This window comes from Hemicordylus capensis, chromosome 5 (genome assembly GCF_027244095.1).
Source record: "Hemicordylus capensis ecotype Gifberg chromosome 5, rHemCap1.1.pri, whole genome shotgun sequence".
Lineage (NCBI taxonomy): Eukaryota > Metazoa > Chordata > Lepidosauria > Squamata > Cordylidae > Hemicordylus > Hemicordylus capensis.
Window position 1 is genome coordinate 137,801,796 of NC_069661.1, and position 22,873 is coordinate 137,824,668.

General features: G+C 46.0%; 1 protein-coding gene across 3 annotated transcripts in view; it reads right to left on the reverse strand.

Moving 5' to 3' along the window:
• Positions 1 to 22,873, reverse strand: part of SEMA3E (semaphorin 3E) — a 287,593-nt gene that overhangs the window by 116,899 nt on the left and 147,821 nt on the right. For all 3 annotated transcript variants that reach the window (XM_053257996.1, XM_053257995.1, XM_053257997.1), the window contains exon 2: positions 6,652 to 6,812. In XM_053257996.1, coding sequence (XP_053113971.1) covers positions 6,652 to 6,812 — 161 coding nt within the window. The remainder of the gene's footprint in view (positions 1 to 6,651; positions 6,813 to 22,873) is intronic.

Consider the following 22,873-nt stretch of genomic DNA (forward strand, 5'->3'; position numbering starts at 1 on the left):
GGTAAGGAGGTCTCGGGCAGCTGGGAGGGCGGGGTGGGGGGAGGAAGCCAGAAGGAGTGGGGCGGGGGGGGAAACTCTCCCCTACTAGCGCCCTTTATTACAACGGGCCAGAAAACACTAGTAATAATAATAATAATAATAATAATAATAATAGCAATAGCACTTACATTTATATACCGCTCTATAGCCGGAGCTCTCTAAGCGGTTTACAATGATTTTAGCATATTGCCCCCAACATTCTGGGTACTCATTTTACCGACCTCGGAAGGATGGAAGGCTGAGTCAACCTTGAGCCCCTGGTCAGGACTGAACTTGTAACCTTCTGGTTACAGGGCGGCAGTTTTACCACTGCGCCACCAGGGGTAATAGTGATAATGTCCTCAACTCCTGCTTGTAGGCTTCCAGTGGCGTCTGGTTGGCCACTGTGTTAAACAGGATGCTGGACTAGATTGGCCTTGGGCCTGATCCAGTAGGGCTGTTCTTATGTTCTAAGATAAACCTCTATGCCACCACAAGAAGATCTAATCTTACTGGCAAGAAATGCTTGGTTGATTATCGGGAGCTTCAGAGACTAGTGTGGTGAAACGAATCAAATGTAAGACCTGGTAAGCCTTGATTCAAGCAGAGGTGCACATAGGTAATTTTGGAGCCTGGACCTAAAGGCCTTTGGAGGCTCCCCCTCCCCTGCAAATTAAGAATCACCATGCTCATCTGGGTGACCACACCACCCAGAAGAGACTAAAGAGGATTTGGGGGGCCCGAGGGGCAAGAGCACCTCTGGGTTCAAGTCCCATTCAGCTTTGAAGCATTATTTTGGATCACTTCCTGCCGAAATGCAATAGTGCCCTATCTGAGCTCTGTAGAGCAAGGATAGCATACACATGTGAAAAAGAATAAGAAGGCAATTTGAACCACAACCTTTGAGTGCTGTAATAAGCCTTTTTTGAATACATTTGTTTAAATACAATTAAACCACCATCAAGCTGGCAAAATGCTGATCAGCTTAAATAACATTTTTTAAATTTATGGCTTGAACTAAGTGAACTTTGGGGAAAGAAGGAAATAGCCATAAAGTACTGCCAATTCTCAAGCTGCTGCCTCATAAGAATCAAATCCACCCAGCTTTTATGGCTTCTTCCTTGAAGATTCCTAATATGTTCCTCACTGCTGAAATTTCTAAGCCATTACTGAATTGTGTAATGATAGAAGGGATACATCTGTGATGAACATTTTCTTTTTGTTATATAAATGGGTTTGTAGATGTGTCAGGTTGAAGATTAAGCTTAATAAATAAGAACTCGCTTCATAGTCCTCATGGAGTGAAATGGCAAGCAAATCCAAAACCATATTTGTTTAAAAAAAAAATACAGTTCAAGATGAAAAGAGATTTATGAAGTCTGTGCAATAAGAATGACAATATTTCCCTATTGCAACTTCAGCTAACGGAGGGGAAAACTGGAGAGAAAACTTTACCAGACCCTTTATATTATTGTCCGTTATGGCCACTAAATCAGATAACAGACAATAGCTGACAGCCAGACTAAATAACTCATGAATAGTTACACTGAAATTAATAGGACAAGTAGCACAAACTATAATTCAATAAAGTATTTGAATTTGAAGGAAAAAATCAGTGAAAATATTTCATCTCCCCTGCTATTGAACTTCTGAGGTGTCTCTTCTTTTGGGACCCAGAAGTATCATAATCCAACATGCTCTCTTTTGTTAACTCTAAGGAATGGCGCCAGCAAAAGTAGGGATGTGCACGAATCAATTTTTTTGTTTTGATTTGTACCTGAATCGATGCATCCCTGAATCACCCCAGATTCAATTTGTACCTGAATTCGGGACAGAATTCGGGACAGAAAGGGGGTTCAACATTGAATCCACTCTCATTTGCTACCTAATCTCTCTAATCTACTCTCAGAACACCTCAGAAACAACAAAACCCAGTGCCCCATGGGCTTGTGGGTTTGAGGTTGGTTGGCACCTCATGTGTGCCACACCACCACTCGCTCTGGGCCACCCTGGTGCCCCACAAGTGGAGTTATGGAGCTGCAGAAATTCCCATTATTCCCTATGGGGAAAAACTTAAAGACGTACAAAATTCAAAAATTCTTTTAAAATCACCCTTTTCACCAATTTATTTGAAATCTGGATGGTAGCAGGCAACCATTGGGGCACTACCACCTGAACCACTCTTCTGCCCTGAATCTGCCCCAAAGACACAACCATTTCAAAAATTCTTTAAAAATAATCCCTTTGCCCAATTCCTTTGAAATCTGGGTGGTAGCTTCCTTGCAGCCATTGGGCACTACCACCCACCACAACCCACTCTGTGCCACTCTGGTGCCACCTCCCCAGGGGGATAACTAAGGCTGCTGAAATCCCCATTATTCCCTATGGGGAAAAGCTTAAAGATGCATAAACTTCAAAAATCATTTTAAAATCATCCCATTGTCCAATGTCTTTGAAATCTGGGTGGTAGCTTCCTTGCACCCATTGGTCACTACCATCCACCACAACCCACTCTTGGCCACACTGGTACCCCCCATGTGGAGCAATAAGTTTGCTGAAATCCCCATTATTCCCTATGGGAAAAAGCTTAAAGACACACAAACTTCAAAAATTCTTTTAAAATCACGTTTTTGCCAAATTTCTTTGAAACTTGGGTGGTAGCTTCCACCCATTGGGCACTACCACCCAACCCACTTTGGCCACAAAATGGAGGTCCAAATCTCTGAATTTTTCTGATCCGAATTGGGGATGATTTGTTTTGTACCCAAATCTGGGCAATTGAGTACAGCGTTGATTTGTTTTGTCTAAAAATCACCCGAATTGGCCAGATTAGGGTACAAATCATTTTATACCCAAATCATTTCACACATCTCTATGCAAAAGTGTTCCAATCTGTTGCAGCTCTTCTTCTCTCAAGAATCAGTCCTGCAAGTTGCTCATTCATACATGGCTTTTGTGGGAAAGGATATGGGAACAACATTAGAAAAGAAAGGAAAACTAGGGTAGAAACAAGGTAGAAAACATAATGGAAGCATATACTGGACATGGAGAAGGGGTTTTATACTTATGTATTTTTTTTAAAAGAGTTTGGAACTTTTTATGCCAGAGTTTTCACAGAAGCCGTTTTCACTCACCACGAAGCTTTACACACAGGGCTTCTTTCCCAAATCTACTTCAGAAGAGAGTGTGTGCTTCCGGACACCAGCCAAACTTACCCTGAAGTTCCTTCGAGATTCTTGGACCCACTCCACACACAAGTCGGGCTTTCTGATGTGAATTCTAGCTTATCTCAACATATTTCTGGATTTTTTAAATGCTGGTTTTAAGCTACTTTTTCTGAAAATGCTGGAGCAAATATGGAGAGGCACTGACTTAGAATCATTAGCATGATAAGAGTGATGTTCTCTTTGGAAATGCAGATCTTGTTCTTTAGGAAGTGCTCCCCCCTCCATTGGCTAGAAGGAAAACATGGAGCATGCCATGTGAACATGTTTCAAAACAAAATCTGAGAGCAGAGGGGAGGGGCTGCTTCCCTCAATGCCACAAGTGTAGTTTGAAGTGGCTTTACTCAACATTTACCCCAAAGCCTGAAGCCAGGTGCAAATAACTCCCATGCTGAGAATATCTGTTTATTCTGGGAATGGGCACAGAACCCATTCCCACATTATAAATGGTACTGGTTCCATACAATACGGACATCAGTTGGAATATAGCTGCATATTTGAAAGCGGCAACTTTCAACTATCACTTCTATATTTTCATTGTTTGGTGTGGAGAAACATTTAGTAGTAGCTGCTTTTTAGTAGTACTGTTTTTAGTAGTAGCTGCTTTAGTAGCTACTAAAAGTTTAATAGAAACTTTAATTAGTCGTATACCAACCAGCAATGCCTTACATTGTGTTAAATAAATATTTCGAGCACATTCTAAAATCAACTAATCTGGTTTGCCAACAAACCCTGCTACATCTGCTAACTGGGGAAGAGGTATCTTTTGCAGTGGTAGCTCTTACATTTGGCGGCGGGGGGGGGGGGAGAAACTGTTTCTATTCAACCCAGCATAGCAACTGTCCCCAGTAGCTGTTGCTGGTAGGAGACAGAGGGGCTATTCACACGATTGTATAAAATCGGGCTAGCCTCCGCTAGCCCAATTTTCTACAATTGTGAGAACCACTGGGCTCAGCTGCAAGCCCGGAGGTTCTTGAGCAGGTAACCCACTCAAGCGGCGTGCCCCTTAAATGGGGTTTGCAGAGCGAGCGTTCGGCAAACCTCGTTTTTAAAATTGTGAGTAGCCATGGTTATTCACGAGTAGACCCCCAGCAGGAGACTGAAAAGCAGCCTCCCGGCTTGGGGGTCTCCCCAGTATGCCTTGTGCGCTCGCGCAGGACATATTGGTGCTTCTGGAGGCCGTGTGGTTCCCAAATTCCCCAGCCCCCGCCGGCTCCGTCACGGAGCCGGCAATTGTGTGGGCAGCCAATCTGTTGTGGGCGGCCACAGTTGTGTCGGCGGCTTAGCCCGCTCTCCCCACTGAGCTTCCCAAACCAGGTCTGGCTCAGAGACAGAGACAGAGACAGAGACAGAGACAGAGACATCCCATTTAGGACAAGAAACCATGTTCCCATTCTTTTTTGCTATATAAACCACTTTGATAACTTTTTTTTGTTGCTAAAAGTTGGTATATACATACAGGGCCGTCCCTAGGGGTGTGTGGGGCTGGGGGCAAATCAGCATGTGCGGGGCCTCCTTAACATTTCATATATAGCAGAATCATACTGATTGATGACATATAGTGTAAATAGTGTGAGTGAGGGTTTTGGACATGTCCAACCAGCTTGGACATAAAATGCATTTCTAAAGAAATAAAAATTAAAAGCACAACACATGCTTCACAGTTCTCAGACCTTCTGGGTTGCAAGTCAATTTGAACATAGTGTATTCATAAATAAAAACATACATACATACATACATACATACATACATACATACATACATAATATATTATTTGTTCCAGGGTTTTTTGTAATTTTCTGCCATGAAACAAGCCACTTATAGACCTTTTTGGATGGGTGTTTTGAATTCAATTAGAAAACACACACACCAACAATTTGTCCAATCCACTTCAATTTAAATAGGCATATTTGTCCCACCCTGCCCTACATCTCTGCTCAATACCAAAGCCCTATGGCAAGCCAATCCCTAAATATTCAAGGCGGGGGATAATCACAAAAAGGAAATCACATTATACCTCCATTACTAAGGCTGGGCTGGGCAGACGGTCTGCAGAAAGCTCTGGTGGGCAAGGGCAGCCAGGGCTGGACACTCTTTGACTGCCTTCCTGCTTGCTTGCTTCCTGAACTTCAGGCTTCAGGGAGGCCGGCATGGAGGCCTCTTTGGAAGCCCTGACCACCCGCCGAACAGCTGTGAGGTGGGGAAAGGAGGAGTTCTAGCAGTTTGCCTGGGAGCCTTTCAAGCTTCCCACACACAAAAGATGGGCTCCAGCTGGGCTGTGGGGAAAGATAAGTGGCTGGGACTGGGGGAGAGAGGAGGGCAGGCTGCACTGCTGTGTGCCCAGAACAGGGCTTGGCGGCAATTGTGCCAGCGCGGGACTTGGGGCAATTGCCCCGGTCACCCTGCCCTAAGGACAGCTCTGCATACATTAAAAAAATAAGTAATTCATACTTCTGAGATGGTGGTAGGGACATTCCATATAATGGGCAACTTATAACTCTCTGTGTGGATATTTTACTAAGCTATGACTCAAAGTCACAGGCATGGAGGGAGCAGGCATGGATCAGAAAAATAAGCTCTGTAGGAGTGGCCTATGTCCTGCAATCAGCACACAGTTGTAGGACACAGAAGGCCTCCAGGAAGACATGTTGTGTGACATCTGTCTGCTCCTTCAATTTCCCAAACTCTGGTGATGTGAAATGGCAAACAGAATCAAGTATGCAGAGCTGATGTGATGAGATGAAACTCCCAGAGTGGGCTTCCTAGCATTGGATGCCTACTAGCATGCTCCTCTGCTTGGTTCAGAGTCTTCATATATTCTGATCATAAGTAACCTGCATGTGGAGACTAGACTGGGTCTAAGCAAAATAATTTAATGCCTAGGAGGAGCTTGCTGTTACTGTGCTATCATCTGTCCTGGGAAAGGGGTCATGCTCCAAACCAACACCCCTTAACACAAAACCTCCATTCCTTCTTCAGGTTGGGAGAAGATCAGCCCTAAACATTGCTCTGAGACACATACACAAGCAATGCCAAACCAAAAGACTGAAGAAGTGAACCCATGAATACTCGATACACTTCAAGTGATGCCAAAGATAACAGGTAAATCAAAAGAGAAAAGAAGATTATATATTTCCCCCTCTAATTTCTTTCAGTTAATTGGTTCTGTATGACATTCAAGTTCAAGGTAAAAGGTAGGAGTAGGATACTACAAGCAACTTCATGTGTACAACCTCCAATAAAATGGACATTTTGGCATTAGCTCACTCAAATGATGTTCCCAGTGGATTATGCTCTGTATGTTTCTAAAATCCGAGTAACCCAATCTCACTCCTCAAACATGCAAAAAAAAAAAAGTTGTTATGTATTTCTTGCCATTTCTTTTAGAGTACATAAATATTTACTGTACCTCTCTGTAATCCTCACTGACTCGATCTAAACTGAGGGAATATATCAGGTTCTTTCCTCCCACAAAGAGCCGGTCTTGATACTCATCCAGAAGCATGACACGAAGACCAAGGTATCCAGACGGGCTATGAAAGACTGATGTTCTGTTCAAATCCCAGAGCTCTGAAATATAACCAGAGTGTGCATTATAGATATTGAAGAGCTTATGTTCATGACACCAAACCCATATACTTCTGGGAAATAAAGTATATGGTTCTGGGATATATCTAAGATTTTCCCCTAAGTGTTGAACTTGTGGAACACATGGGGATCATTTTCAAAACTCTTTAACTTTCAAGGAAGGCTATGTGTAGATCTTTTCAATTAATCTTTCTGTTCAATATATCATAGACAAACATCAAAGGGGATACTTTCTCTTTATATTTCAAAAGAGAAAAATATGCCCTTAGAAAAAGAACAGTAAAGGAGGGAAGAATAAATCAATGGAAAATTCTCTCTTCTCCTCTTGCTGGAACTATAAACCTGTTCTGCCCTGTTTATATCTGACTCTCCTACTATTAGGGCTAGAAACACAGGAGGTCATGGGTTACTTAAATTGGGATGGGCAGATTCTGCACACAATGTACATGCCACCATTTTAAATCTGGAAAATTGCCAGGTCCTTAGGTTATATATCCAGTTTTTAATTATCTCTCATGAACAACCACCATCAAGATTTATTTAGTCAGTCTTTTAAGGTGTATTCTAGTTTAGTTTTTAAGGTGCATTCTTCTCTTATGGACCTTCCAAGCCCATGTTGGTGCAAATTCAAAGCACGGCTAAGTCAAACAAAATCACAGCATTGAATACTAACTGTGGAAAATTATCAAATTAATTTCAATTTCTTCAACCACTGCCATGTAGGGCTGCCTCATCTTCTGCGGTTCAGTCCCTGAGATTCAAAAGGTGGAACTTGGGAGCTCAGGGATGGTGGGTTATGCAGCCAAGACTGGAGTCTGACAGTAGATTCTGATTAAGGCTCTACAAACAATCAGTAGGGCTATTCTCACGATCAACAAAAATTGGGCTAGGAGAGCCTAGCCTGATTTTCGCTGATCGTGTAAACCACTGGGTTGGCATTTGAGCCCAGTGGCTTACAAGCGGCTAGCCCGCTTTTGTAGCCCTCCCCAAAGCCCGGGTTTACAGAGTGAGCGCTCCCTAAACCCGGGCTTTCTGATCGTGAGTAGCCGTGGCACGACTCCACGCCATGGCTACTCACAAGTAGACCCCCAGAGGGGAGGCGAAAAGCCGCCTCCCGGCTCCGGGAGTCTCCTCTCCCCAGTATGCCCTCCTTAGCTGCAAAACCCGAGTCTCACTGATCGTGAGGCCTGGCTCAGTGTGTAGTGACAAAAGAGGTTCATTGGGGAGAATGGGCCTGAACCATTCTCCCTGCAGGTGATAATTGACTCCTCCTTGGTCGGGTGGATCGCCTGTGCAGAGGAGCAGCAGCTTAGTTCCAGTACTCCCATGATTGGCCACAGCTCGCCTGGCAGCTCTGGGGGTCAGGTGAAGTGAAGCACCACCGTGCAGCATCCCCCAGAGCCCTGGTAATGCACCATGTGAGTGCGTTGTGCATTCCTGGGATCCCCCTTCCCCTCCAGTGTGCCAGCAAGCACACCAATTTGCCTCATAATAGGTCTGATTTTTTGAATGCCCCCTGCCAGGTAATTATTGTGAAAAATTTGCATCTTTATGTGCTTTTTTGAAACAAGTTCAAAAAGGCCATACCCAGGGGAGCTTCCATCATGCCCACCCACTTCCCATCTTCCAAGCAAACATATCCTAGGCAAGTATGACTAGATAGATACAATTGAGATTTGGTGGGATAACCCTCAGGACTGGAATGTAGCAAAATAGAGGTGGGCAAAGAATTGCAGTCTTCATTTTATACACAGAAAGCGTCATAAAGTAATCTAAAGGAAGCTGGTCACCAAAAATGAAAAAAAAAATCCCATTGAATAGTTAACCCTCTTGATCCCTAATTTTCTCAGATCTATAGTACTGAAAAGGCCTACATAATTCTCCACTCTGGAAAGTCATTTGTAATTTGAATATGTATTCTGTATTTTAAGTTCAAAATACAGAATATATATTCAAGTTACAAATGTCTTCTCAACTCTGAATGGAAAGTCATTTTGTATAGACAGGTGAAAGGTTGTGCTCAGTACATCTTCTGCATCAAACAGACCTACTTCACACCTACTCTAACCTCTTGTAAAATCATATATATATATAAAAAACATGCTTTCAGAAAAGATGCTTTCCAGATGTGGTCATGGATGCCTGGCATTTTGAACTTGTCAAGTATTTACAGAGCCCCTCTCATGATTTCTTTATGGAATAACTATCCAGGTTACCAAATGTCCCAACCGATAATATACTAAACTAAAATGCAATAATCTACAAAATCCATGTAATGCGAGCAGACCATCTAAATGGCATCTCATGTCTTCAACTATCAATTTAGTAAAGACTGTCAAATGAATTTCCTGCAACTCTTAAACCTCGGAATATTGGTCAGGATGTTGGCAGATTACCAAAAAAAGAGAGAGAAGCTCACAAGCTTTTAAAAAACAAGATAACTATTCCAGATCATTGCAATAAAAATCCAGTGTATCAGTTTATTGAAAATGAACCATGAAATGTTTAAGCCCATTGCCTAAAATTCTCTAGATTGCACTCACTGGTCAAATTTGGATATAAAGTGAAACCCAAGTTAAATGAGGCAGAGGTTGGAACTCCATTACGTCCGAATCAATGTAACTACGGTTTTGAGCTGAAAGTGACCTGTGCTTTGCCTCACCAAACTCCAATTTGAACCTTTGGTTTGCAGTAAGTTTTGCCACTGAGACCTGAAGTTTGGGCACCAAAGCATTATGTCTGAATCCGGACATCGCCATAACTGCGGTTTTGTGCCAATTTTGTAATCGCAATTATAGAGAGGGTGGCCCAGACCCACCCAGGGTTGTGGTAGCTCTATGCATGCCACGGCTCTTGGTGGCTGCTTCTTGGCCAAAGTGCCACATTCCTGCCATCCTCCTTTCTCTTCGCCATTCTGTCTTGCAACAGTGATGTATACAGAGTATTTAAAGAGACACTACCCTTCCAGCTATTCTTAGTTTTCAGCAGCTATCAAGGTGAAGTGGGTGCCCCCCCCCCTTTGGGTGGGGGAGAAAGACAGGGATGGTGAACAGTAGGAAGGTAGTCCCACCCACAGCTGCACCCTTGCTAACTGGGCAAAGAGGCACCTTTTACCGTGGTGATTCTCTTTATTTAGCAGGGGGAGAGTAACTGGCCCTATCCACCCCCAGCACAGAACTTCCAGTGACTGTTGCTGGTGTCTATCTTATGTTTCGTTTTAGAATATGAGCCCTTTGGGGAGCCATCTTATTTATTTATTATTTCTCTGTGTAAACCACCCTGAGCTATTTTTGGAAGGGCAGTATAGAAATCGAAATAATAATAATAATAATAATAATAATAATAATAATAATAATAATAATAATAATAAATAAAAATAATAAAAAATAATGTCTATTTTTCCAGCCAATCCAGCAGCCGTCTGTGCAGAAACATGGGTGCGCACAACACAGCATTGCACTGCAGCACTGCACATCAGCAGGGCCCCCTCTAATCTATCATGGAGCTCCACAAACATTCCTTTGTGCTTTTGTCCTTAACACAGCAATGGCCCTAACAGGACCACCCGTACCACTGTCCCACCCACACCCTACATAGGTGGCCTGGAAAGGTGTTACTGGGGGCAATAGCAGGGACTGGGCACCTGATGCCAGGGAGAAGGCCAAAGTCCAGCCAGATGCCCAGGATGCAAGAGGCCATGGAGAACCTGTGATTTTCCCGTTAGTGGGTCCCGCTGGACACCTCCTCCAATCTGGTCTCTATTCCATCGAGTCAGGCAATGACAACAATGAAACCCATATAGGGGACCTGCAACCACTGTTCTTGACCCACCTCTCCAAGGAGGACCAGTTTCTGGAGCGTGAGATCCTGCAGGAGGCAGGATGTGGAACTGGCAGCCCCCAAGACCCTAGTGCAGACCTTTCTGAGGAGATTTCACTCCACTCCACTTGATGTGGTGTCTGGTGCTGGGGCCCTCACAGGTGCCTGAGAACCACTGGCCTCTGAGGTGGTGGCTGAAGATGCAAGTTTCTGCCAGCACACCTGTGGGGATCAAGGTCATGTGGTACCTGATTGACCATGTGAGTGAACCTGGCAATGGGACATGTGATGTTTGGGGGTGGGGAGAGTGGGATGGGGTGGTACCTGTGGATAGTAGTGGGTGGATATGGTGCTTGGTGTTCTGGTGTGGGGGCTGGTGTGGGGTGGTGTGCTTCACATAGATAGTAGTGGGGTGGGTGTGCTAGTCTTGTGTTTTGGGGGGTTGTGAAGGGGTGCAGTGCCGGACCATAGAGGGGCCATGGGGTGTCTGTCCTCCACCAAAGCACGTTCCTATCCAGGGTGGATGGCACTGGTGGGTAGCAGGTGCAGAGCTGGCTGGAGGGCAGTGGGAGGCCAGGGATGAGGAACACCCTGTCGAGAGGGAAACTTACTGGCCTGACAGCACACAGAAATGTCACAGGATTTGTTCTAGCTACCAGCGCCAGAACAACCAGCGATGCCAGCCATATCTGCTGCACCAGCTCACATGGAGCAGCCAGTGTCCGTGGATCCCACCCCACACAAGCCAATGACCAATGCCGAGTGTGTGGCCCAGAGCACAACAGGAGGTGTGTTGTCCACCTCCAACTTGCCAAGGAACTGATCACACAGCATGCTTAGAGCTCACAGGCCACCTGTGATGTGCTACATGAGATAGACATGAGAGGGGAGAAAGGCATGAGGAGGACAGGCAGGTCTTCAAGGTGGCCACAGATCAGATGGTACCATGCCCATGAAGACACCATGAGGGAAGTGGTGGGTGCCTTGGAGTGTTCTGACAAGGCTGCTGAGAGCAGTTTGAGAGCTACATGGATGGCCAGCTCCATAGAACAATGTATGGCTGGCTCCATAGAACAGCTTGCCAATCAGCCACCACCCTTTGCCCCTCAGCAGCTGCTATACCAACCCCAGCTGCTGATGACAGGGCCCTACCTGCCCACACTAGCAGGCCACTCCTAAGCCACTGCAGTCTCTCAAGGTGTACAGGGGTACTTCTTTGCTCCCCTGCAGAAGCACATACAGGCCAGTACTCCCCCGGCCCACCACAAGGGACATTCAGTGTTCTGAAGCTAGCCACTTGCCATCCACGCCTGATATGCCCCTAAGGATCCCCCCCCGCCAAGATCCAGGTTCAGGCCTGTTAGGTGTCAGCCCAGCAGGCATGCCAGGGCAGCAGTCCAGCACCCCTGTGCACATGGAGCCAATGCTCCCTGCCCAACCCATTTGCACCTGACACCCCAGGGCAAGTGGGAGAAGGGTCTTTTGGTGCAGCCCCACAGCCGCTGCCACACAAGGCTCCCACCAAGACAAGATTCATGTACTGCAGACCACAGGAGCCTTGTAGCCAAGGGGGTCTGGGTCTGCAACCAGAAGCACACTGCCCCCATCTGCTCCTCCCCTTGCAAGTAGAAGCCCACAGAGCAAGGGGGTTCAGTGAAGCCACACTCATGCCTGGACTGCTCAGAGGTTAAGGGGAATACAGGGGAAACAGGAGAAGATGACAATGCACATGTCACTGTTCCACAAGAACTGGGCAGAAAGGATTCAGAGGAAACCCCCACCCAATCCGCCCCCACCGTGTCAGCTTGCCATACCACCTCCAAGTACATGCCCAAGAGCAGGAGGTTACTATCTAGTAGGCATTTCTACATCCTACCTTGCATTGCCTGTAGGCACTTCCCACAAGTCTGCAAACCCTGAAGCCACAAGCTTTCAATCCCACTCAAAGCTTCCATAGCAAGGCACACACCCACTTGTTAAAAATCCTCAAAGTTCACTGTTCCCCTCTCAAAGGTTAGCAAAGAGGATGTCTGTTATTTTCTATGAATAAAGCTTGATTCTTTGCTCTTAAAACTGTTGTGCACTTTTTTCATTCAGCCCTTTTCATTTCATTTCCAGCGGTCTAAGGGAAAGGGGATTCCTATCCACATTGGGGACGGGGGCAACACTGAGAAAAGCTGAATGCCAATGTCAGCAATCAAGGTCCTTCACAGCACCCCAGTAGGTGAAACAAAGAAACAAAGAACCATGGACCTGCCAACACTGTCCTGAAGGGGTTTGGGGGAGAAACAGAAAAGGGAGTCAGGCTTTCACCTGTGAAAGTTGCAGAGGCTCCCCTGCCAAGGATGGGATCCAAGCTCCTGGAACTTGGTATGTGGGGGAGAGAGGGAACCCACACACAGCCAGAAGCAAGAGGGTTTGAGTCCCAAGTAAGGTGTGCTGGAAAGTAAGGTGTGCTGGAAAGCAGCCAAAACCAGGCCATGCCCATATGTTTTATTGGCATGAAGCTGTGCCAGCCCCAAAAGCAACTGGTCGAAAGCATGCCCCAGACAGGGCACGAAGAATAGAAGCCCCTTCCCTGCACTTTGTTCCAGGGTGGATTTGATTTAAATCAAACTGATTTAATTCACGATTTAAATCACGATTTAAATCACTAGTCAGTAAGGCTTGATTTAAATCATAGTTTTCCACATAAAGACTAATTCTTGCTGGTATAACTTTAATATGCAAGTAGATGAAGATTTTTAGAATAACAACTTTTCATATTAGTTTTTTTATCCCCAGTTTAATAGGTTAATCATTCATATTTGGACAACTTTTCTGTTGTACTTAGGAAGGAGAAAAATAATCATTACCTTAATAATAACAATTTAAATAGATTTATTCAACTGAAACAATAACATTACAGCATATGTTATTTGCTTAAACAAACATCCATGTTTGTTAACTAATTTGGCTAAACAAAATATATATATTTTAAGAAACTTTCATGTGTCAGCCCAGCCTACACATGAAAAACTTAAATACTGTCCTCTGTAGCTCACACGTCATCTTCATCTTCTTCTTTGTTCATAATCTGGAAAAGAAAAAGCTTTATCGGGTCCCAAACGATTTCTCAATTTAGAATGAATGAGTCCAAAGAAAGAATATTCTTTCAACGCCTGCAGAAGAAGCTACTGCTGTTAAAAGTGAAATCATTACTTGAACAGTCTCTAAATCCAAGTGCTTAAGTGACTTCCACCAGTTCACTGGTGTGACTTTCTTTAAAATATCTTCAGCAAACATATATTTCTTGAATGGTTCCCCCTTAGCTTTGAAGTTTATTATAGTTGGCATTACAGATGGATGATTGCTGGATACCCATGTCATAGCTAACTCCTCTTCCTCAGCACTTAAGTTTTGACCCTGGTACTGGATATTGACAATATTTGCCAAAAAATGAGCTGGAGACAGTACTTGTCCCATTCGTTTTTTTAATGCTTGTAATTTAATTCTGTCCATGTGTAGTTCTGTTTTTAAGTGTTCACTCAGTTCCTTCCAAATTTCAACAGCATCAGCAATAAAACAGCTATTTTTCTGTATTTTGTTTAAAGATTCAGAGATGGGTTTCAGGATGCTCAGCATATGTTCAACATTTCTCTTAAGCCCAATGTTGAGGATTTTGGCCGTGACAGTGCCATCTATTTTATCTCGATTTTGTTCACAAACTGTCATCAGAATAGGCCAGTTCTTGATATACTGCTCAAAACAGTCCACCACAGAGTTCCATCTAACATCTTGTGGGAGCGTTAGCTTTGTTCCACCCATCCTTTTCAGAGCTGCTGCAGCAAAGTGATTGTTACGGAAGTATTTAGCAATTTCAACAACATTAGTCTTTATTTCTGGAACACTTAAGTCTTTGGCTAAGAGGTGCAGCAAATGAGCACTGCAACCATATGTTATTAGCTTTGTATTCCCTTCCTGCTCTTCTAAATTTCTTCTCATCTTGGATACATTTGCAGCATTGTCTGTGACCAAACTGCGTACTAGACATTTGAATTTTTGTTCACATGTTATTATAGCTTTTACTGCCACTTCTTGTAAGTATTCTGCTGTGTGTGCATTTCCTGACGTATCAATTGTTTGTGCAAGGAAGACTTTCCCTTCTTCTGTTGTTATACAAGCACATACAATAGGATCATTGTGGACATTACTCCACCCATCAATACTTAGGTTAACAATTCTACCCTCCAGAGCTGTTGCACATTGCTCCATTTCTCTGTCATACACTTTATCCAGCAGTTTCCCTGCAACATCTGCTCTGCTGGGTGGACTGTATCCTGGTCTCAGTGACTGAACCATATTAATGAAATGTGGGTTCTCAGTCAGACGGAAAGAAGAGTTTGTTGCATAAACAAACTGGGCAATTTTTTCATCAATTAACTCTTTTTCTAATCTGCTAGTTTTTATCACAAACTTCTCTATGGTGGTTCCAGGAGGGAAGGATTTTTTCTTTCTTTTAGGTGATAGTGATATGTGGCTGTGGGTGTCTGATGCTGCTGCTAATGAAGCACTATCCTGGATGGATAACTCTGAAACTGTAGAACAGGAGGATGGTGATCTTGAAGGTGGATAGTTTCCAGAATCCATGAATTCCCCTAAACAAAAAAGTCAATGCTGTTATTTTATTGTTTATACAATTTCTGCTTATTGTACACAGCACTGCCCCAAAAGGAATATTTGCTTTTCTTCATAACTGTACCAAATGACATTAACATGCAGTAATAATAAGAAATATAATTTTGCTCAAACATGACAGTTCAAGGCAGTCTTTAGAAATATTATATGATTCAATAAAAATGTTTACCAACCTGAAGATCCTGCCTGTTCAAATGTGTTTCTTTGGTCATCTTCATCACAGCACTTCTCATGAGGTAGCCTCATTCGGGCCACCAGGCCTTGCATTTCTTTGTTGCAGTGTTTGCATTTTGCACGCATGCCTGCCTTACCGATAGGTAAAGGAACTTCATTAAAATATTGCCAAACTGGGTCTCTTTTACGGCCTGCTGCCATTATAGGATTTTTCCTCCAAGGAAAGAATGTGATAAACCTCAGGTCCCCCACACAAAAAGATCCAAAGACTTGTCTGTCTGTGGCTATGCAGTATTGTGCTCAGAAAGTTTCACTTTCATTTTGTACTGCTTGTCTGCTTGCCCCTCCCTCCTCACACTTAGTTTCACTTTCTTCTTGTGCAGATCTATTCCACTCCAAACAATCAGAAAAATATTGTTTCTATTCTATTTCACTGAACTTCTTGAAACTTAGCACTGAAGGGGTTGATTCTGTATTCATCGGTTTGTAGAACAATAGGATTAAGGTCTTTTTCTCAACTCTGTTCATGTCATAACATTTTTGCTGTGAAGAAGAGGCATGTAATCTCTGCTGAGTCAAATTCAGTTTTGAGAACTGCAAAAGTAAACCAAGCATCTGTGATAATATCTTGTAGGCAGAGAAACTGCCCAATAATCTTACAAAAACCTCTGGAAGAGCATGACATTGTGAATGGATTAATGGAATTTATTTACCAAAAAAATTAAACATATACAGCCTTATTCTACATAATTAAAAAACTAATCTTTATTTCATGATGGAATAACCTTTGGATGGTAACATATTTTCCTCAAAAAGCATTTTATTTTTAAAAATCCGATTTAAATAAAAAAAATCAGATTTAAATAAAAAAAATCTGATTTTTTTGATTTTTTTTTAAAAAATCATTGATTTTTATCCACCCTGCTTTGTTCCCATGGCTGTGTAAGTTAGGTGGGAGGGCACTCCAGAGGGGGCAGCATGCACAATTCAACCTCCCACTAGGGTGTGCACCACCACCTGACCTTCCATGACATGGCCATTTTCTAGACCTCCTCACTCGCCTCTGAGCTCCACAATGGTACCTGGGTAACATTGCACCCACAGAGGTAGGTGGGTGACAGGTGAAACGAGTCAAAAGGGAGACACCCTGCTGGAGGAGCCCATGGACCCACATGCACATCCAGAGGGCAGAGGGGCACCCAGTGGAGATGGGGATGCTATGCCAGCGGCCTCTGAGGCCCTGGGGGCAGCAGCAGCAAGGAGGCACACAGAGTTAGAGCTGCCTACGCAAGACATGCTGGGGAGCATCTCTCTCTGTCCCAATGCCAAGGCAGGCAGGGATACAGGGCGGCCCGCCTCCTTCATCGCTGCAGACGCGGACGTCTCCTTCATCGCCGCAGATGTGGCGCCACCTAAGACGTGCCCGGCCAGGCCCCCCCCCTTCAGCCGGGGCGGGCTTTAAGCCCAGACCTCGGCTTTAACCATACTGCGGCTGTGCCGGGGGCTGTAGTGGCGACTGAGGGCTTTTCAGCCCCGCCGCGAAGGGCAGCCGGCCGATCGAGGGCACCGGCACCATCTTTGATGGACCCGGCCGTCCCCCTTTTTCGGAGTGGCGGCGGCCGCAGCCGTAGCTGCGGAGGAGGGGTCTTAAGCCCTGCCGCTGAGGGCACAGGGCAGCCGGCTTCTAAGCCCGCCCACGGCCCTTATTGCAGCGGCTGCCGCGCGGTTGCGGCGCCACAGGCCCAGACGGGCCTCTTTAGAGCAGCGGCGACCGGCTGCAGCCAGGGTGGGCTTTTAAGCCCAGCTCTCGTTGCCTTCCACAGCAGCGGCTGCGCTGGGGGCCGTAGTGGCGGTGGAGGGCTCTTAAGCCCTGCAGCCGAGGGTGAAGGCCCCCCCTCCTTTGTTGTTGCAGCCCTCATCCGTCAGGGGGCCTCAGGCCTGGCAGCGGACTCTCTGGAGCAGCAAGACGCAACAGGCCAGTTACCCGGCCCGAGGTTTGGAGTGCGTGCTGGGGCAGGGGTGGGGCATTGCAGGCCTCTAGGTGGCGGAGGTGGTGTAGCTGCAGCAGGCGGGGGGGGGGGGACCCGCGTAGGGATCCACGGCGGGTGTAGACACAGGGTTCTGAGGCACAGGTATATAAAAATAAATGAAATAAAAATCAATGAATTAAAGCGTCAAGTGGGGGGCTTTCGGTAAAGGCCTACAGTTCTATAGCAGCAGCGCCAGAGCCTAAGTAGGACAAGGGGGCACCCTGAGCCAGCAGTGGGCGGTATCAGCTTTCGCAGCTATTATGGGCCCAAAGAAGGCCCCAGTTAAGAAGGGCGGCAAGCCCGTGCAGCCTACTAAGAGGTCACACATCCCGGTAGAATCTTCATCAGACGATGAAGGCGATCTCGAGTTGGAGGCCATCAGGGCGCTTATCACGTGCCTCCAAGCCCTGGAGAAGCAGCGCTCTGCCCCAGCGGGGGACGAAACAGGTGGAGGGCCTTCTGGGGTCCCATCACGTTATCAAAGGTCATCCAGGGCTGCCAAAAAGGCTAAGCTAATGCAGGGTTTTTGCTGAACGCTTAGCAGCGCTCGAGGCGGCAGCGGGACCACCTGCACCCAAATCGGGAGGGAGCAAGCCACTCGAAGCCGAACCTGTGCAGGGCAACAGCAACGAGGACCCAGGGGGCGATGAGAATGGCACAGGTGAGTTACCTCAAGGGGTCTGGCCTTGGGGCTTGCCTTACAATTCCCCCTTTGGGCTGTATGGGTGGTATTCAGGTACCCAGAATGTTGGGGGCAATATGCTAAATCATTGTAAACCGCTTAGAGAGCTCCGGCTATAGAGCGGTATATAAATGTAAGTGCTATTGCTATTGCTATTGCTATCCTGGCCCTATGAACTGGGCATTGCCGCACACCACCTGCAACCAAGTTTGGCAGGGAGGGGTGGTCTGTGGGCAGGCCTTGGGTGGTTCTGCCTCAGCCCCCCATGGGGCAGCAGCCCAGACGTGTGCTACTGGGCACGCTGGCGATGTACCATTCCCTCTGGGAGACCACCTCCTGCCAGCAGTCAAGGAGCGTATTTGGAGGGGCGAGTGGACATATTCCAGTTGCTTTTCAAGGAGCCTGAGCCAATAGACAAGGACAGGGCCCAAGGAAAAGACAAAGAGAAGAGGAAGCCCATTGAGCATAACTGGGCCAATTGGGTCTCAGGGTTTATGGTCTACATGGGCGTGGTCATGCAAAAATACCCCGAGAAGGGCCCTGCGCTCATTAAGTACTTCGATATTATCCATAGGGCTTTCATGGACTTTGCAGGTAATGCCTGGGAGAGCTATGACCAAGCGTTCCGGGAATGCGCTTCTAACAACACAGCGATTTCCTGGGAGAGGCAACACCCGGAGCTCTAGCTCCAGATCATGACTCCTGCCAGGCCTTTGGCCAGCGAGCTCTCACACAGCGGTCACCTCATTTCCAGGACACCAGCAGTGTCAGCAGCCTCGGCTGTGGATGCCCAGGGGGTTCAAAGTCCCCTGGCATGCTGGGAGTTTAATAAGAATGGGAAATGTGCGCACTCCCCGTGCAAATACAGGCACAACTGTGGTTTCTGCAGCGGCCGACACGCAGGCCTCAATTGTCAGAGGACAAAAGCCCTCAGGGGAAGGGGGTCTACCAGCACATGGGAGGGGGGGAAAGGTCCTGCTGCCGCCCATGGGGCTGGTGCGGGAAAAGGGCCCCAGCCCAATTAAAATTCCGGAGCTCCGGATGCTGTTGCGGAACTATCCTGATAGGGAGAAAATAGAAAATAATGGGGATTCAAAGTCACTGTATCCTAACCCTAACATAGATCTCCAGCTTTCTTTTTAAAAAGCTAAGCTCTAGCCCTTGTAGAAGTGGAGTTATGGAGAAAAATGTGCAGGAATACTGAAGTGTTTATTCTTTGATGTTTAATAACGTTTCCTCATAATGAATATCTGTGAGGATCCATTATATGCCTTCGTTTCTTCTGTTCATTTTGACTGTGCTATCAACTGCCATGTGTCAACTACAACACCCACCCCGCTCTTCCTCCCAGGAGCCCAGAGAGGGCTACATACATACTACATACTTAAGTTTCTCCTCACAAGAACTCTGTGAAGTAGGTTAGGCTGAGATAGAAGTGACTGGCCCAGAGTCACCCAGCAAGTCTCATGGCTGAATGGGGATTTGAACTCGGGTTTCCCCAGTCCTAGTCCAGCACTCTAACCACTACACCACGCTGGCTCTAACCAATACACCACTCTAACCACTACACCACTCTGGCAGTTAACAGTTGGCACTGTCCAAAGACAGTAAAAATGAATAGAAGAAATGAAGGTGTGTAATGTATCCTCATAGGGAATCATTGAGGAAAAGTTATTATATCCCAAAGAATCCAAACACTTGAAAAATAGTGACCACACATTTTGCTCCATCACTTCTACAAGGGCTAGAGCTTAGCTTTTCTTAAAAATCAAAGCTGGAAATCAGGGGGAAATGATAGGAGGAATCCAAATCTTGAATTGATTTGAATAGAATCTGGCACGATTTGATTTTTGACCCTAATCTATCCAATGGACCACAGGGGCAATTTGTTCTGTCTCCAAATCACCAATAGATTTGAGTACAATCTATTTGGGTAGCATCAATAGATTTGTGTACAAATCAATTTGTATCCGAATCGATTCGCACATCCCTACTGGCAACCCTAAGGTTCAATGAGCATTCATTCCCGGTTAGCATAGCATATAACTGACAATATATGTAATACTATCTTGAACCTGCAACATAATAAAAAGGGAAAACACAAAAGCAGCATTAGAGTGAAGGCAAGGGGAGAGGAGAGAGAGAATAGGAAGGGAAACAAGACAAATGTTTGTCCTATCTCCTTTGCCAAACTGACATTGCAGTTGCAAACCCATAGATTTCACTGGGGCTTACTTCTCCATAAGCATGCCTGCCACTCCAGTTTTAATGCTCATAAACCATCATTCAATTTTTAGTGTGTATGGGGAGAAGGGAGATACTGCTCAACCCTTACAAAACACAAAAAGACAAATTGGTTCCAGAGTTAATAAATATAAACAGTTAATAAATGAAGTGCAAAAAGAAAGTTCTTGTCATTTTTTGGACCTGTTTTTCCTACATGAAACAGAATTTGGATTGGTACTGTTCAGAGAAGGGCAGGTCTTAAGCAGGCGTAACAACTAGCAAAGCCCTGCTCATTCCAATGTGCAGGGATTTACTGATTTGCATGGGATAAGGCCACATGTTTTCTATCTCCAGCAGCTTGCACAACGTGACAGTTGTTACAAATTACTATATTGTTATGTACATTCCCAACAATGCCTTCTTTGCACATTCCTACCTTCCACAGGAATCTGAAATGCACGCAAACAACCTTACTAACAAAATGCCATTTTGTTAGCTTTCTTCAGACACATTTGAACAATCAACTGTTTAATACTGATATATAGCACTTGGCTGTTTGCAAATCCTCTAGCATTCCTTTGTTCACTGTGATGTGCTTCTACAGGAATTTAAGCTCCAATAATAACTGTTCTGCCCACTGAGGTGAATGGATGGGTGGCAGCAATTAGCTTTAGCTGGTAAGAAGGACCACACAATAAAAACATGGTGTCATAAAAGAGGGTCTCTGTAACTATAAAACAATAGAACTGGTTCTATTCTTGTCATTAATAGGATCTGCTCTTGACAGTTCCTATTAATGACAGCAACTATAGATCCTATTAATGGTAAAGGTAAAGTGTGCCACCGAATTGATGTCGACTCCTGGCGACCACAGAGCCCTGTGGTTGTCTTTGGTATAATATAAGAGGGGTTTACCATTGCCATCTCCTACGCAGTATGAGATTATGCCTTTTAGGGGTGAGTCCGAACCGGTCCGGCGGCCATTCTAAGGAATGGCCGAACTGCTGGACCGGTTCGGCCCTTGCTGATTCGGGTCCAGGTGGGGGGTATAACTTTAAGGGCGGGAGGGCTTTCTTACCCCTCCCGCCTCTTCGCCCCCTCCAGCGCCCGTATTTAACTGAATAACGGGGAGCTGGAAAACAGCTGCACCCGCCGCCGCCGCCGCCCCCCCCAGCAGATTTACATGCAAAGGTACCCATACCCCTGCCGCCGCCGTCGCCCGCCCACCAGCCAGCCAGCCAGCCCTCCCTCCCTCCCTGCCAGCTGCCCGCCTGCCCGCCCGAGTCCTTACCCAATGCTTTAGGAGAAAACGAGAGGAGCTACCGAAAGAGCGCCTCTCGTTAGGAAGGCCTCCAGCAGACTGAAGGCGCTTTGCGCGCGCGTGCATGCGCGCGCCGCAAAGGACGCCAATCGCCGGAGGCCCGGTCTACCCACCGGGAAAAGGCCGGGTAGACTGGGCCTCCGATCGCTGGAGGCCCGGTCTACCCGGCCTTTTCCCGGTGGGTAGACTGGGCCTCTGGCGATTGGTGTCCTTTGCGGTGCGCGCATGCACACGCGCGCAAAGCGCCTTCAGTCTGCTGGAGGCCTTCCTAACGAGAGGAGCTCTGTTCGGTAGCTCCTCTCGTTTTCTCCTAAAGCATTGGGTAAGGACTCGGGCGGGCAGGCGGGCAGCTGGGAGGGAGGGAGGGAGGGCTGGCTGGCGGGCGGGTGACGGCGGCGGCAGGGGTATGGGTACCTTTGCATGTAAATCTGTTCGGGGGGAGCGGCAGCGGCAGCGGGGGCGGCTGGTTTCCAGCGCCCCGTTATTCAGTTAAATACGGGCGCTGGAGGGGGTGAAGAGGCGGGAGGGGTAAGAAAGCCCTCCCGCCCTAAAAGAAAGGGCCCCCCTTCGGTGCCGGTCCGGACTGGTCCGGACCGTGCACATCTCTAATGCCTTTCAGCATCTTCCTATATCACTGCTGCCCGATATCGGTGTTTTCCATAGTCTGGGAAACATACCAGCAGGGATTCGAAGTTACAACCTCTGGCAGCAACTATAAAACAGATCCTATTAAACATGTCCTATAAAACAGATCCTATTAATGGCAGCAACTATAAAACAGCAGAGCTGGCTCTGTGAGATAGGGCAAGGCTCTTTCTGTCTCAGACAACAGAAATAAACTGTAATTATCAAAATGTGGGAAGGCTTTGGGCATCAGGCACGTCCTGTAGGCCAAAGCCCTGGGTAGTACCTAGGGCCTTATTTAACACTCTGATTCTGACAAGCACCTAGTTTTGTTAATCTAAGGCATGTTTTAGCTTTAGGAAATCTGGAAGGAAATTGGAAGCCTACTGTATGGGGCAAATTCTAGGGGAAATTCAGGCATTTTACAGGATAAGAGCAAGAAAGCAAGGGTGAACTTAAATTTAAATAAACAAAACTTAGATAATTTTTA